The following is a 16,661-nucleotide window of genomic DNA, read 5'->3' as shown; positions in this document are numbered from 1 at the left end:
AATAAAAAAAAAAATCCAGATATGCTATCATATTTCCTTAACTGAAAGATCATTCTTATGGCCGTATTTTGAATAATTTGAAGTTTATTAATTAAAGATGAACTTAAGTCCACATATAAAGAATTACTCTAATCTTAGTTGTGATAAAACTAGTATTTCGACTGATGATGTAAAATTGTTTTCTTGTTTATTAAAAAAACTTCCTATACTGCCTTTCTGAAGGCAAATTAATTCTATAACTACTAATTAATTCTATAAACAAAGAAAACACTCACTCGTTGAAAAATCACTTCCACAGGACCCAACAAGCAGCTTCCAGATGGGTCACACATACGCCAATTCAAAAAAGTATGTTATCCCTCTAATTGACTGGGGCAGATTATTCCATAGTCTAGCGTACAAAAAAGAAAAATGCTGGGTTTCTGGTACATTTGTAATGAGCTCTGGGAGGGAGGGGGAACCAACTGATGAGCACCCAAGGAGTGACAAGATCTATCTGGGGTATAGGCTGAAATTAGATTTGAGAGGTAAGAGGGAACACCAGAGTGAAGGACTTTATGGGAAAGGTAGGTAGGTAATTTAAACTGGAATCAGTAGGAGATGGGGAGCCAGTGAAGTGCTTTCAAAAGCAAGGTGCACCACAAAGGAATCTTGTTGATCATAGGAAAAAGATCTAGCTAAGCTTAATTGTCTCAAACTACATAAACTTTTCTTCCATAGACTAGTAACTTGCAGGTCATAAGATAGAGATAAATTCAAGATTATTCTAAGAACCTTGGAGGTATTTTCAACTTTTAAGGTAACTCCTGAAGCTAATGTGATAGCGGAAGGAAGAGAGGAGGAAACAGAATTGTGAAACCAAAGCACTTTGGTCTTATTGGTGTTTTAACTTTAGCCTAGTACCGGTAGCCCAAGTAGAAATTTTATCCAGATTTGGAGATTCTAGAACAGGCATCATTCAAGTTAGAGCAAATTGGAGCAAGCAAAAAAATACCATCCACATAACATAGCAAATTTCCTGTTCCATGATGGCAATGAGGTCATAATCGTGGTGATGTAATATTTCTGTGACATCAGTGTCTAGCAATCTAAAGCTCCAGAAATTTCTAACTGACCGTTAACTTCAGAATATTGTGGAAATGAAGGACACTTTCTTGGATGGAGGCCACTTATTCTAAAGGTATCTAGACAATCTCTTTTCAACTTGTGGCAGCCAGCTCCTCTACCAGTGTCTGAGCTGCCTCCTTATCTTCAGCCAGGTACAAGGAGAACTGGGAGGTGAAACCCCTCTTCCATTTCTTTCTTAACACTTGCTCACTCTAAATTGTCCTCACAGCTCCATCCTGTCTTTTGTTTTTGAAGTTTACCTGCCCAAGCTGCCCTTCTCTGCTTCATGCGGTAGCGTTAGGTCTCCTTTGGCTGCTGATTCTTGTGCCGCCATGGAATGCCTCCATTTCACCTGGTGCATATTGGATCGCTACAAGCATGTGTGAAATTATACTGCCACTGGCATAGAATTTGGGGTTCCTGTGGCACTCTCTGGTTCTCCTATCACTATGATCCTCTTTAACAGTACCCATGGTGCAAACTTGGATGGACAGACACAGATTCTTCTTGATATGTGCTATTCTTTTAGCCAAATGTCTCTAAAAGCAATACACAAGCTGGTGGCATGAGATATGATTCCATGTCCTTAAGCTTTTCAAATAAATATATTCCGTCCCTTCTGCCTTGCTGTGCTGTATGCTTGGACCAAGCTGCTCAAATCTCTATGATGGGCTCTGTCTCTTGTAGTGTTTAAGGCCCAGTTAAAAGCCCACCTCTTTAAGAATACTTTCGACTCCTAACTCCTTTCACCTTGAGTTCTGCATCCCCAACCCTATATGTCATCATGTCTGTCTGTCCAAGTTTGATTGTAAGCTCTTCCGAGCAGGGACTGTCTATAAATGTCAAAATGTACAGCGCTGTGTATGCCTTTCAGGGCTATATAAGTGATAAGTAGTAGTAATATACAGCATTACTGTAATTTCTCTCTCGCATGCAGAGGAAGCACTCAGTTTGGAAGATTGTGCACTTTCCTCTTTGGAAAAGGAATGAAGTTTACACCAGCAGATCTGGTCCTTCCATAATATTGCATACACAGATTAGCAAACAGTGTCTTGGCAAATTCAGGGAGGGTTATAGAAAAAGAATCAGCTCTCATGAATGGATTATGTTTGTAACAGCGTCTTAAATTCACTTAGCAAGTAATGGTATGTCAAAGGCTGTTGTAACAACAAAAAAAGAGACTTCTGCCCAATCCGTTCCCTGCATCAAAGGAGGTGAGGTGCATAGAAATTGGACTAGTTATACTGAATATTTCCAAAATGGTCATTGGATGTTCAGAAAAAGGGGAGAGATATTACAAATCTTTGGACATTTTCCTCTGTAGTGGACAAGAAAGAACGCTTGATACATCAGGCTGTTGTGTTGAAATAATGATACAAGAAAAAAGTCATTTTATAGATCTGAGCTATTGGGGCTATTTGTTTGGGGGGGGGGGGTATAGAACCAGAGGATTTGGGTTTTGGTTGCATTCAGTTTGAGTTTGTTGATTTTGGCCTATGATTGTATCTTGTCGATGTTATCCGCCATCTTTTTGTGGCGCATCTTGTTGATTGTCTTTAATGGGAATGAGGAGGAGAATATCATCCGTGTATGATAACAGGCCTTCATTGTTGACAAATGTAACATTACCGAGAAAGCTCATGAATGAGTTGGACAGTATTGGGGAGAGGGGAGAACTTACATTTCACACCAGGCCTTTCAATAGGAATCTGCTCAATGTTAGTAGCATTTGCCTCTGCTTTGTAAAGCACAATCACCTGGGTCTGTCTGGGTGGATAGATTTCATGTAATAATTTCATCGGAACAGTGGAGAAGGAAACAAAGTGCCTTCTCCTGGGAGCGAGGCTATAGATATTTGTGTGGTTCTCAATACCACACTTTTCATTTGCTATCATTTTTCAATATTTTAAGCAGGTCACAGTTAATAAAGTGAGATATCTTTAGTCCATCCACATCTGATTTATTGGTTTGCAGCTTATTTTTCAGTCCTTTATATTAAAATTACTGCTGCACTTTATATGCTGTACATTGTTAGAGTTATCCATGTTGATACATTAGCTTTGGCTTCTCTGATGCTTTTCTTGTGCAAATTACATCTTTATGGTGTTTTCTGCCTCTTTATTTTCATTTGTTCATTCAATTTTCTATACCGTTTTCCCAGGGGAGTTCAGAACGGTTTACATGAATTTATTCAGATACTTTGGCATTTTTCCCTGTGTGATATCCTGAGGCAGAAAGATTTTGCTCTGGTAACTACTATCTTAAAAGTATCTTGCTTAGTTATTTGATATGAGTTACAAGGAACTAGTTACCTTCACTTATATTTTACCAGGAAACAAATTGTTCAACAAGTGCCTCTTAACTTCCAGATGCTCTAGTACAGGGACCTCAAAGTCCCTCCTTGAGGGCCGCAATCCAGTTGGGTTTTCAGGATTTCCCCAATGAATATGCAGTGAAAGCAGTGCATGCACATAGATCTCATGCATATTCATTGGGGAAATTCTGAAACCCCGACTGGATTGCGGCCCTCAAGAGGGACTTTGACACCCCTGCTCTAGTATACAATTCTTGGAAAAACTGTGGCAAATCTACGACTTTGTAATTTCTAGAGAGCGGTGGTAGTTGAAGCTCTTTGTGAGGTCGAGCCCAGGTGTAAACTTGGATCCTGGGTTTTTAGCCAGAGAGTGAGGTTATGTTGCAGCGGCAAAGAAACTGCAGCCACCACGGGGCCAGATTCTCTGTACGCACGGCCGACAGTTGTGTCACTTTCTGTTCTAAGGCACATAAATGAAGAGTCCTGTCTTGCGGTGGCTGTAGCTTGCTTTGCCACTGCTGCTGGTCTGGAAAAGGAGCAGTGGCAGAGGTGGGTGTGTTTGGGGAGGGTCAGAGGCTGGATGGAGGGGGGAAGAGAAAGAGGACATGCATGGAACTGCTGGTGTTGGTGGCTGAAGCATGAAGCTTGGCCCTCGGGCAGTGGACCTCTTCAGCTTGTGGGGGCGTGGGCATCCATATCAGGAAGGTAAGACTCAGTAGCACCATCGGGGGTATGGAAATGTATAGCCTAGGGGCACCATGACCCGAAAAAGTTTGGGAAAACTGGCCTAATGTATGAAGAAGAAAGGTTCTCAGAAAGATTCTTGTAAAGTTTATACAAATGCTACAGATACAGGAGATAAAATTTATTTATGCACTTTTTAAAATGTGTGTTTTGTTTTAGGTGGCAACAAGAGAGGTTTCTCAAGGATGCGAAACAATTCCGAATCAGCTAGACCACCACCCAGCTGTGAGAGAAAGAGACAGCTTTCTGAATCCCAGCTTGAAACTCGGAGCATTTCTGACTATAGAGTGAATACAAGACCACTGGAAGCTCCCCGAGGTATACAAGTCAAATCTTCCTGCTGACTTGCTGTAATGTGCATTTCTTCAACAGAATCTCCTTTTTTCAGGACGGTTACATATATGAGGAGGTGAATTTTTCTGACAGTCTTTTTTGTTCCTGTGTAGTTAAATAGGAAAACTGATGTTAGTGAATAATCTGTGGCATTAACAAAGGATGCCTATTTTTTTTTTATTCAGTCCTGTTCCTCTTTCTCTTGATTTAATTATAAATATAGAGGAGAAAGTTCATAATTAATAATAATAATAATAATAATAGTTTATTTTTATATACCGCCATACCCATGTGAGTTCAAGGCGGTTTACATTGAGTTACATTAGGATCTGCATAGACAGGCAGATTTACAATTATTTGTCAGAATTACAGAGTTGTTATTAGAATTACAGATTTGTTATTAGAATTACAGATTTGTTATTAGAATTACAGAGTAACATAGTTTCAATTATTTATCAGCTTAATTTGAACTAGACAGAGGATGCGGAAAGAGGGGAAGAAAAAGGAGCAGGCCTCATGAGGGGGCCAGATTGGGGAGGGGGGGAGGTATTGTCAGGGGGGGGGAACCTTTCGGGTCTTGTTTGTGGAATAGGTAAGTTTTAAGTGATTTTCTGAACCCGAGGTAATTGGGGGCCTCTAGTATCATTTGTGCTAGCCATGGGTTCAGCTTGGCTGCTTGGAAGGCGAAAGTTCTGTCAAGGAATCTTTTGAAGAGACAATGTTTGGGTGAGGGGAAGGCGAACAGCTGAATACGACGGGATTTGTTGTTGGTGCGGTAGAGGTTGAAGTGAGGATTGATGTAACTTGGTGAGGACCCATTTACCGCCCTGTAACAGAAGCATGCGAATTTGTAAAGGACTCTAGACTCGAAAGGCAGCCAGTGGAGTTGGTGGTAGAATGGGGTGACATGTTCCCATTTCTTTAGGCCAAAGATGAGGCGCACGGCGGTATTCTGGATTATTTTTAGTCTCCTGGTTGTTTTCTTTGTGGCGTTAAGGTAAATGATGTTGCAATAATCTAGAATACTGAGGATGGAGGATTACATCATAACAAGATAAAGATGTATGATCTTTATCCCACTTGGCATGGATCTCTTTAGTTTTTAATCTAATTTTTATGGCTGCTTCACCTGGCAAAGTAGCTTCTTTTTTGCCCTTAAAAAAATGAGATCATCAGGCAAAAGGTTTCTCTTACCTAGAGAAAGAAATCTGGGACATATGGCCAAAAAAGATTTAGCCATCCAGTACAGATAATATTACAGTCCCTGTGGCCTACTCCCTCTCACCAGCTTCCACTAAAGCCCCTGCTTCTGCTGTGGGTCTGAGTCCTATAGTACATGCTGCTTGCTATTCTCTGTTAGGCTGTTGGCTTCCTTTATTTCCAGGCTGGAAATGTTCAATTCATCTCCTTTTGGGCTCTTAACACTCTTGGCTTCAGTTGGAAATCTGATTGTAATCTTTCATTCAGCAGCACGGAACAGCAGACATGGCAAGCTGTTGTTATTGTATATATATCTAGTATCGCTATTTGGAAGCGAATATAATTGTCGGTTTCTCTTTACAGGCGAAATTCATGCTGTCAGCTTACCAGCCAATGATAAAAAAAAGAATCGTCGGAAATACAGCAGAGGAAGGAAGAAGACTGTATTTGAAACCTACATGTCAAAATTGGACGTATCAGATGGGCTAAAACGTGGAGAATTGATCCAGGTGCTTAAAAACCTGCTCTGTATACCTAGTGTAGGAGTTAATTTTTTGATCTTTCAATGTATATATTAAGAAAGAAAATGAAAAAGAAATTTTAATAAGGTAGAGTTCAGGTCTGGACATGGGAGTTGAATAGCTAAGAGAACATCAGGTTTGTTTTGCTGTAGTGTTCTGAAATTATTGGCTTCTACACAAATGTCTTCTGGAAGAGCTGGCTGTCGCAGAAGGAAAATAGCATGCCTAATATAAAACCCAAAATTGCAAATTGGGAAACAAATTTTTACTCAAATTCATCACAATTGTACTTAGAGAGTAAAAACTCAATACAACATGGGGCTCATAATAAAAAAAAAAAGTCTAAAAAGTGGCCTAAATGGCTACTTGGACGATCAAAAAGCCTGATCGTCCAAGTACCCATAATCAAAGCTGGTTTTAGACATATCTAAAACCAGCTTAGGCCTTTCTCCTGCCTCTAAACGCAAAGAGAGAAAAGAGGCGTTTTTAGAGGAGGGGAAAGGGTGGGAGGTGGGCCGACCTACACTTAGGCGTACAACCAAAACATATATATAACCAAAACATTTGACAGGTTACCTAGTCGGCAATTTTACTTTTTGACTTAGACCAAGTGCCAAAAATGGGGCTGCTGAGCTGATGGCGGCTGGTGATCAGTTCAGCGGCCTGACAACCTACCTACCCCCCCCCACCGCAACCATCGCGGCAAGAGAGATGCCTCAACTCCCTTACCGCGATGCGATCACCCCTCTACCTGAACTGCCGCAACCTGCGGCAGGAGAAATGCCCAATCTCTCCTGCCGTGGGTTGTGGCAATTCGTGTAGAGGAGTGATCGCATCTCGGCAGGGGAGATAGCCAATCTCTCCTGCCGCAATACATCACCCCCACCTGAAGACATCGGGGCAGGAGGGGACTCAAGCCCTCCTGCTCCGCGATCCCCAACCCCCCCCCCCCCCCCGAGTCCGATGGGGCCATGAGGGAGCCCAAGACCTCCTGGTCCTGCGATTTCCAACCCCCCTCCCCCCACGATCCAGTCAGGAGGGAGCCCAAGCCTTCCTGGCCACTCGACCCCCACCCCCTACAAGATCAGACAGGAGGAAGCCCAACCCCTCCTGCCCAGGCGGATCCCCCACCCCCACTAAAATAGGGACAGGAGGGATCCCAGGCCCTCCTGCCCTTGACTCAACCCCCTCCATGACCGCCCCCCGAATCCCTGATCGGCCCCCCCACCGACCTGCGACCCCCCTCCGCCGACCCCCCCCCCCCCCCCTGTACCTGGACATCGTTGGCCGGACGGACGGGGCCAAGCCCATCCGGCAGGCCAGCCAGTGCAGGAATGGGGCCGGATTGGCCCAGGTGGCTCAAACCTCGCCCACAGGCGGGGCCTGAGGCAGCTGAGCCAACCAGAATAGGCCCAGGAGCCTTAGGTTCCTCCTGTGGGCGGGGCCTTAAGCACATGGGCTGGGTTGGGTCTGGGTTATGGCTCCTTCATGATTGAATAGTGGCATAATGAACTCTTGAGGGAATTCTGCACAAAATTTTTGAAAATTCTACACAACTCTGCTTAGTTAATTTCTAGCATTTTTGTAAGAATTCGCCCATCATAAGGCTTGAAATACCCTGCCCATGCTCAAGCTTCCACTTTTCCCTCTCACTCCAACTGCAGTTCGCTAACTTCCCGCAAGATCCCTAATTGTGTCTGCCCCCAAAGACTTCTCCTGAATGCAATACCCCTACTTCTTATTCTTTTCTTCCCTCCCCCAGGCAAACATCCCTACCTCTTATTCTTTTTCTTGCCTCTCCAGCTATCAGTGTATCTTTCCCCCACCCTCATGAGAACATAAGAATTCTCATACTGAGTCAGACCAATGTTCCATTTAGTCCAGCATTCTGTCTTCACGGTGGCCAATCCAGGTCACAAGTACCTGGCAAAAACCCAAATAGCAACATTCCATGCTACTGGTCCCAGGGCAAGCAGTGGCTTCCCCCATGTCTGTCTCAAAAGCAGACCATGGACATTTCTTCTAGGAGCTTGTCCAAGCCTTTATTTAAAACCAGCTATGTTAACTGCTTTTATTTTCTTAATACATTTTTATTGTCTGTCTGTCTCAAAAGCAGACCATGGACATTTCTTCTAGGAGCTTGTCCAAGCCTTTATTTAAAACCAGCTATGTTAACTGCTTTTATTTTCTTAATACATTTTTATACTGCCTAATGTATAAGCGGTTTCCAGTATAAAACATTCATAAAAAATCTGTCATAAAACACAGGAACATACATAAACAACTACTTTCTTCTTATTCATATATAATGGCTATATACCAAAGGCAGCATGGCAATTTTTCATCCACATTATATGTAGTCATCAATAAATAGTTGTGTCTTTAAAAACATCTTAAATTGAGCTCAGTCTATGCTCTGACAATGCATACACTTCCCCCTCCGAATCCGTGGTTTCAGCATCCGCGGATTCGGTTATTCGCGATTTTAAAACAAAAAACCCATTTAAATTTTTTGGGCTATTTTAAACCATGTAAGCCCCTCCCTTAAGTCTTACCTGGTGGTCTAGCGGGTTTTCGGGGCAGGAGCATGGGAAGATCGCTCCTGCCCCAAAAACCTGCTAGACCACCAGGTAAGGCTTAAAGGGGGGCTTACAGGGCTTAAAATAGCCGGGGGGAAGCGGGGGTTAGGGGCAGAACCAGCCCGAATATTATTCTCAGGTTTTTAATATTCACAGGCTGGCTCTGCCCCAAATCTCCGATAATACGGAGGGAGAATTGTATTAGTGTAATATCCCTGTTAATGTACTGGTTCTCTTATTGTAAACAGTTTAGAATTTCATAGCTTTAGCAATCTATAAATAATAATAATTAACTATTGTCTGAGCAAAAAAATATTTCCTCCTAATGGTTTTAAAAGTATTTCCCTGTAACTTCATCGAGCATCCCCCTAGTCTTTATAATTTTTGATGGAGTAAAAAAATCAATCCACTTGTACACCACTTAGGATTTTGTAGATTTCAATCATATCTCCCCTCAGCTGTCTCCTCTTCAAGCTGAAGAGCCCTAATCTCATAAGATAACAAGAATTACCACTGCTGGGTCAGACCAGTGGTACATCGTGCCCAGCAGTCCACTCATGCGGCGGCCCTTAGGTCAAAGACCAGTGTTCTAACTGAGTCTAGTCCATCTAGTCTGCTCATCTTTAGTAACCATTATCTCTTTCTCTCTCTGAGAGATACCACATGCCTATCCCAGGCCCTTTTGAATTTAGACACAGTCTCTGTCTTCACCACCTCTTCTGGGAGACTGTTTCATGCATCTACCACCCGTTTGTATAAAAAAGTATTTCCTTAGATTTCTCAGTAGCCTTTCACCTCTTAACTTCATCCTATGCCTTCTCATTTCAGAGCGTCCTTTCAAATAAAAGAGACTCTAATCATGTGCATTTACATCACGTAGGTTTTTATACGTCCGTCTATATCTCCCCTCAACCGCCTTTCCTCCAAACTATACAGATTGAGATCTTTAAGTCTCTCCCCATATGCGTTATCACAAAGACCACACGCCATTTTAGTAGCCTTCATCTGGACCGACTCCATCCTTTTTATATCTTTTTGAAGGTGCTCCAGAGTTTTACACAATATTCTAAATGAGGTCTCGCCAAAGTATTATACAGAGGCATCAATACCTCCTTTTTCCTACTGGCCATACTTCTCCCTATGCGCCCTAGCATCCATCTAGCTTTTGCCGTCACCTTTTCAACCTGTTTGGCCATCTTAAGATCATCACATACAATCACACCCAAGTCCCGCTCTTCTGTCATGCACATAAGTTCTTCACTCCCTAAACTGTACCGTTCCCTCGGGTTTTTGCAGCCCAAATGCATGACCCTGCATTTCTTAGCATTTAATTTTAGCTGCCAAATTTCAGGCCATTCTTCAAGCTTCACCAGGTCTTTCTTCTTGTTATTCACACCATCCTTGGTGTCTACTCTATTGTAGATTTTGGAATCATCTGCAAAGAGGCAAATCTTACCCGATAGCCCTTCCATCTCCTTTATCATCTTGATCACTTTTCTTTGAACCTGTTCTTATGAGATACGGCAACCAGAATTGAATGCAATACTCAAGGTCATACAATGACATTATATACATTATAACATTCTTAGTCTTGTTAACCATCTCTTTTCTAATAATTCTCTAGCATCTGGTAACTGTGGTTTGGGTCGAGAGCCCCATTCCCCCCCAAAAAGGAGGGAAAAAAAATTATAAAAAAATGGTTGACTCGAATATAAGTCGGGCGGTTTAATATTCAAGTGCCCTGCCCTGTCAGGCACTGCACCCAGCCCCCTTCCCTCCCAACTCCTGTCAGGCTCTTCACCCAGCCTCCCTCCCTCCCAGGCTCTGCACCTTGTCCCCCCCCTCCCTGCCCTGTCCTCCTTCCTCCTCTGCTGATCCCTGGTGGTCCAGAGGTGCAGCGGGCAGGAGCAAGCTTTCCGCAGTCCTGCCCCGTTGCTAAGCCGGTTGGTGGTGGCTGCCGCGAGATCTGTTTTCTTCTGCCGCTGAGCGGCAATGAGCAGCTTCTTGACTGGCTCCTTCGAATTCTTCCAGAAGCAGGAGGTGGTAACATATGGGATATACCCAGATGATTCCCTTCATGCCAAGAGGTAGAGAATGGAGCATTGAGTGTTTTAGCTCAGAACAGCAGGGAATGACTTTTTTAGCAGCTTCAGGAAGGCATGTTTCCAAACTTATTAAAAATTTTGTTGTACAATAAAATCAAGGGGGAGCAAATTATAACAGGTATAGCAGTTCTTTGTTTTTAGGCTTCGTGCAGAACTCGCACAAAGCAACATTTCCAAGTGGTCCACATTGCTCTGTCTCTCTCTGCTCCTATTCCTGTACTTGCTCAAATATCGGAAAGATCTTAGCTCCCCTTATTCCTTCTGTCCATGAGCCTTTTTGGCAGGATTTGTGTGCAGTTCTTACATCATTTAGTAGCCTGTCAATGAGCAGGTGACCTACAGTATACTAATGTAGTTTGCCTCCTTTTCCTGCTGACACCTCCTTTACTTCTGCACCTGATCCTACTATCATCATTTCCAGTGGTTTATTACAGTACATGACTCTCATGAGATCATCTGAGATGATCAGTCCGAAGTCTCTTGCTTGTTTGACAGGTGACATGTGGCTAATGGATTTTGTCCTGGATGTGGTGGTGAATGTTAGTGGTTCTCAAACCAGCCCTTGGGGCACACCCAGCCAGTTGGTTTCTCAGGATATCAACAATAACTGTGCATGAGGGAGATTTGGGTGTACTGCTTTCTGGGTATGCAAATCCTATCTCATGTGTATTCATTATGGATATCTGGAAAACTTGAGGACATATTGAGAAGCACTGGTGTACATTTTTGTGCATTGAAGCTCAGTTTCCAAACCGTTGATTGTTCTTCATTTGCTTCAGGTTGTTTTTCACTTTCTCTGGTCCTTATGACTGGTAAAAATGTTGATATTTGCAAACATGGCCTTTTGTTTATTTCATCAGTTTTTAATCCTCCCTCCTCAAATGGTATGTCATGACAATGCAAATGGAGTGAGATCTCTTTTGAGAGTGTCCCTCAATTGTTTTTGGCCACCTCCAGCAACCAGTGTGATTGGGGTATGGGTGGGGAGAGGAGTGAATCAATTCGTACTAAATCACGGCCTGCTTTGTTAACCAAGAGACTTGGACTAAACCTGCAACTCACCTTCCAGACTTTAGATTCCCTTCCTCCAGCACATTTTAATAAGACTGAGCTTCTGACTTTGCAAAAAAGTCTCTTAGTCATGATCTATAGTTCAGCTGCCATTTCTGCATGGGTCACATCTAAACAAAGACTCAATAATACTCTGTTCATATAGACCAGTGGTCTCAAACTCAAATCCTTTGCAGGGCCACGTTTTGGATTTGTAGGTACTTGGGGGGCCTCAGAAAAAATAGTTAACGTCTTATTAAAGAAATGAGGTAAAACTCTTTATAGTTTATAAATCTTTCCTTTTGGCTAAGTCTTAATAATAATATTGTCATTTATAGCTAAAGAGACATATGATCAAGAAACGGTTTTATTTTACTTTTGTGAATATGATAAACATACCGAGGGCTTCAAAATAACACCTTGTGCGAGTTTGAGACTACTGATATAGACAGATCTACCAGGGATTAGGTAACGGCTACTAATTTTTATTTGAGTGAGGAAGGATTTGAACTCGTGTTCACAATTCAGAACTGTGAATCATTCTCAATTCAAAATATACTCCCCTCCTCCATATCCGCGGGGGTTAGTGGCACAAAAATTTGCTGCTGGAACTCATGACAGCCATTTGTGATTGTGGCTCTGCAGAGGGCAGGAAGAGCATAGGAAGGTTGCTCCTGCCCTTTTTTACTGCTAGACCTTTAAAGATAAGGTGTGAAGAGGTCTGGAAGGCTGTAGGGAGACTCTCAAATAACGGAATTCATGAATCCTAAACCCTTGAATATGGGGAGAAACCTGTATACAAAAGCTGTGAAAAATGAGAAGTTAATCAGGTCCCTTTGACAGGGACAAGAGGCTGACGCTCTATTTAAAAAGAGTTTTTTGGTTCTGATTGTCTGGTCAGCTGCTGTCATTTGGCTGCAAGAGAAGGAAACTGAAGAGCTGTTTCTCTGGAATAAAAGCAAGCATTACCTTGTCTGAGACCTGGCCAGATAAATATCTGAAGACAGGTGGCAGAGGAAAGTCTGTGGGTTTGAAGCTGTGGGGGCTGTCTGATTAATGCTTTCTTGTTTCCAAATGACATGTTCTCCTGATGTAAAGTTGGCAAAGAGAGAGCAGCATTTGCTAGCCATCAGATTGTATAAGTCAACATTATTTGGGTGACATCATGAGACTCCAGCTAGGCACTCGGTGTCCCATCCCCCAAACCCTCTCTCTTCCCAGCACACATAAGAACAGTTGTTCGTACAGATGGGGAGAGGAGCTGGTTCCAGATATGATATCACAGCATGAAATGTGCAGTGTTGTAAGAGATTGTGAGAGAGGTCTTCAAAGAAATGCGCACAGGACCATCTGCTTCTTAATAGAAATGTTAACTGTGGTAATAGCTTGTTATAAAACTTTCAAGTGCCCGCATGTGCCTCAATGTCGCATTCATTCCCAGGATACCAGTCTGTTCTGTTGCCCTTGCTCACTCTCTGCCAGGTGAGATGCCAGCTTCAGAATTTGCTGGTAGGAAGCTCTAGTTACATTCTTCCCTAGGGGTCAATCTGTTGTGCTGGACCATGTGCAGAACTGGAAGTGGGGGTTAATTTGGACAATAAAGGAAAGTTTTCTAGGAGCTGGCAGGGCAGCTGCACTTTTAGCAGTGGGTTCCACATTTAAATCTGTTATCCTGATCCACTGAGGCTTGGTTCAGCCAGCTGAAGGTCCCAGGGTCATTGTAAGATGCATATGTGCTCCCAAGGCTTTCATTGCACAGTTTATACACTTCTGTTGGAATTAGACAACAATACCCAAGGAAACGGTTGAGAAGGAAGAAAAGCTTGGCAGTGCTGGCTGAGAGTGTACTGGGGCTGGCTGAGCTACATTAGAGAGTAGGTTCATCTGCTGGAAATGAGCGTGGAATCTAATTCCAGCTCTGCAAATAATTGAGCTACATTAGACAAGTCAGTTTTTTTTATCTCATGTGTTTTGGGGTATCCAGTTTTACTTGGCTATTACATAGAAACATGACGGCAGATAAAGGCCAAATGGCCCATCCAGTCTGCCCATCCACAGTAACCATTATCTCTTTCTCTCTCTAAGAGATCCCACGTGCCTATCCCAGGCCCTCTTGAATTCAGACACAGTCTCTGTCTCCACCACCTCTTCCGGGAGACTGTTCCACGCATCTACCACCCTTTTTGTAAAAAAGTATTTCCTTGGATTACTCCTGAGCCTATCACCTCTTAACTTCATCCTGTGCCCTCTCATTCCAGAGCTTCGTTTCAAATGAAAGAGGCTCGACTTAAGTGCATTTATATTACGTAGATATTTAAACATCTCTATCGTATCTCCCCTCTCCCGCCTTTCCTCCAAAGTATATAGATTGAGATCTTGAAGTCTGTCCCTATACACCTTATCACTAAGATCACACACCAGTTTAGTAGCCTTCCTCTGGACCGACTCCATCCTTTTTATATCTTTTTGAAGGTGCAGCCTCCAGAATTGTTCACAATATTCTAAATGAAGTCTCACCAAAGTCTTATACAGAGGCAGCAATACCTCCTTTTTCTTACTGGCCATACCTCTCACTATGCAACCTAGCATCCTTCTAGCTTTCACTGTTACCTTTTCAACCTGTTTGGCCACCTTAACATCATCGCATACAATCACACCCAAGTCCCGCTCTTCCATCGTGCACATAAGTTCTTCACCCCCCTAAACTGTACTCTTCCCTCGGGTTTTTGCAGGCCTGCATGCTTATTTCTGATTACCTAATATTAGGGGCAATGCTGAGGTGTATGTCTGGCTTTTATATGCCACTAATGCATGTGTGTGTAATTAAAATGTGTCATAATCTTGTATAAAATTGTAAACTTGTTGATTGATGTAAAAATGAATAAAGAAGTTTAAAAAAAAAGTGTCATAATCCAAAAAAAATTGACTTATTCAGCTATCTAAGTAATGAAGAAGATGCTGATTCAAATGCAACAAACCACATCTTTCTATCATTTCATTTGCCAGAGATGTTTCAATTAACAAATTGTATCAGGACTTAAAATGTCTAGTAGCGCTATAGATTACTCCTTATCTGGTGGTCTAGCAGGCTTTTGGGGCAATAGCAATCTTCCTATGCTCCTGCCCCGTGTAGATCGCCAATAGGAAATGGCTGCCGTGAGCTTCCGTCGTCTCGAGAGACTACAAGAATTCATGGCAGTCATTTCCTATTGGCGATCTGCACAGGGCAGGAGCATAGGAAGATTGCTCCTGCCCCGAAAGCCTGCTAGACACCCAGTTAAGGCTAGGATGCCTGGGGGAAAGCAGGAGGGAGGCGGGGTTGAGTCAGCTGGACAAGAATTTATTTGCGGTTTTTCACACTTCGCGGTCCTGCTCTGCCCCTATCCCCCGCGAATACCGAGGGAGAAGTGTAAGCGTGCACTAAAACTTGACACCTTTTCTTAGATTGTGGCACAGATATATAAAATAAGCCTGAAACTCAGCACGTGCCCTTTCCTTATGCTGGGGAAAGTGAGTTTGAAAAAGTAAAAATGGGTCTATATGTGCATTCAATTGCTAATGCATACAGACAGCCTGACAGTTCATGGTTCGACAGTTCGACTCCCTACCCCCCCTTGGCTTCGCTCGCGCACAGCTCATGTTCCCTTTCGGCCCAAGCCCCGATCCCCCTTCATCCCTTTCCGCTGTCTCGCTCTGGCCTTCGACTCCCTCCCCCCCTTGGCTTCGCTCGCGCACAGCTCTCGCGGGACGCTGTCTCGCTTTGGCCAAGCCTCGATCCCCCTTGGCTTCTCTCGCGCTCACAACTCCCTCCCCCCCTTGGCTTCGCTCGCGCACAGCTCTCGCGGGACGCTGTCTCGCTTTGGCCAAGCCTCGATCCCCCTTGGCTTCTCTCGCGCTCACAACAGTAGCTGGACTGATTTGCGCTCCGAGGTAAGGATTTGCGCTCCAAGACGGGGGCGAAATGTGTGGGGGCGAAATGTGGGGGCGAAATGTGTGGGGGCGAAATGTGTGGGGGCGAAACATCCGGGGGGCGAAATGTGTGGGGGCGAAATGTGTGGGGGCGAAATGTGTCTGGGGGCGAAATGTGGGGGGCGAAATGTGAGGGGCGAATTGCTGGGGGCGAAATGTGGGGGGCGAACCTTCCGGATCCCACAGTTCATCACTGCAAGGACAGCTTAAGCTTCTAACCTTTTTGCTCTTTGGTTTGAGGCTTCCAGCAGAATTTGTACCATGGACTGTGGGAAATAGAGAGAGCACAAATATTGCCTCTTTTTTATTATCTCGAGTCCATTTTTTGGTATTTGCACTTGTAATTATTTTTTGTTTTAATTAACTTCCTGCTTTTCTGAAATATGATTTGGTTTGGAAACTGCATTGGTTTCGGACAGGGCAATATAGTACATTTTATTAACATGAACATAAACTATTTCTATTAGGCAATGGTATTGTGGACTCTCATTATATTCCAGCCAATGACTTGATAGACCTCTGGAAGCCAAGAGACTGAGACATGTCTGGGACCTTCCTCTCCCAGTTTACCCAGGGTTTTTGGGTGCTGTTCCTGCAACATCTCCAACCTTTGCTAACCTGAGGTGCAAAACCTGAGTTATCTTCTGAGCCACCAAGCTAGAAGTAGTTTACTGATTTGAAAACAAATCTGTTTAACTGTTCCTTTCTGCATAGGCTTACAGTTTGCTTTTTTTTTTTT

At 43.4% G+C, this 16,661-nt stretch overlaps 1 protein-coding gene across 1 annotated transcript in view; it reads left to right on the top strand.

The window, feature by feature from the left end:
- The window catches only part of DIS3L2 (DIS3 like 3'-5' exoribonuclease 2), a 285,986-nt gene that overhangs the window by 1,698 nt on the left and 267,627 nt on the right, over nucleotides 1-16,661 (top strand). Inside the window, exons 2-3 of the mRNA XM_033958227.1 lie at nucleotides 4,325-4,483; nucleotides 6,062-6,207. Of these exons, the coding sequence (XP_033814118.1) occupies nucleotides 4,325-4,483; nucleotides 6,062-6,207 (305 nt within the window). The remainder of the gene's footprint in view (nucleotides 1-4,324; nucleotides 4,484-6,061; nucleotides 6,208-16,661) is intronic.

Source organism: Geotrypetes seraphini, chromosome 9 (assembly GCF_902459505.1).
Source record: "Geotrypetes seraphini chromosome 9, aGeoSer1.1, whole genome shotgun sequence".
NCBI classification, from domain to species: domain Eukaryota; kingdom Metazoa; phylum Chordata; class Amphibia; order Gymnophiona; family Dermophiidae; genus Geotrypetes; species Geotrypetes seraphini.
This window is presented reverse-complemented; position numbering and strand designations above follow the sequence as displayed.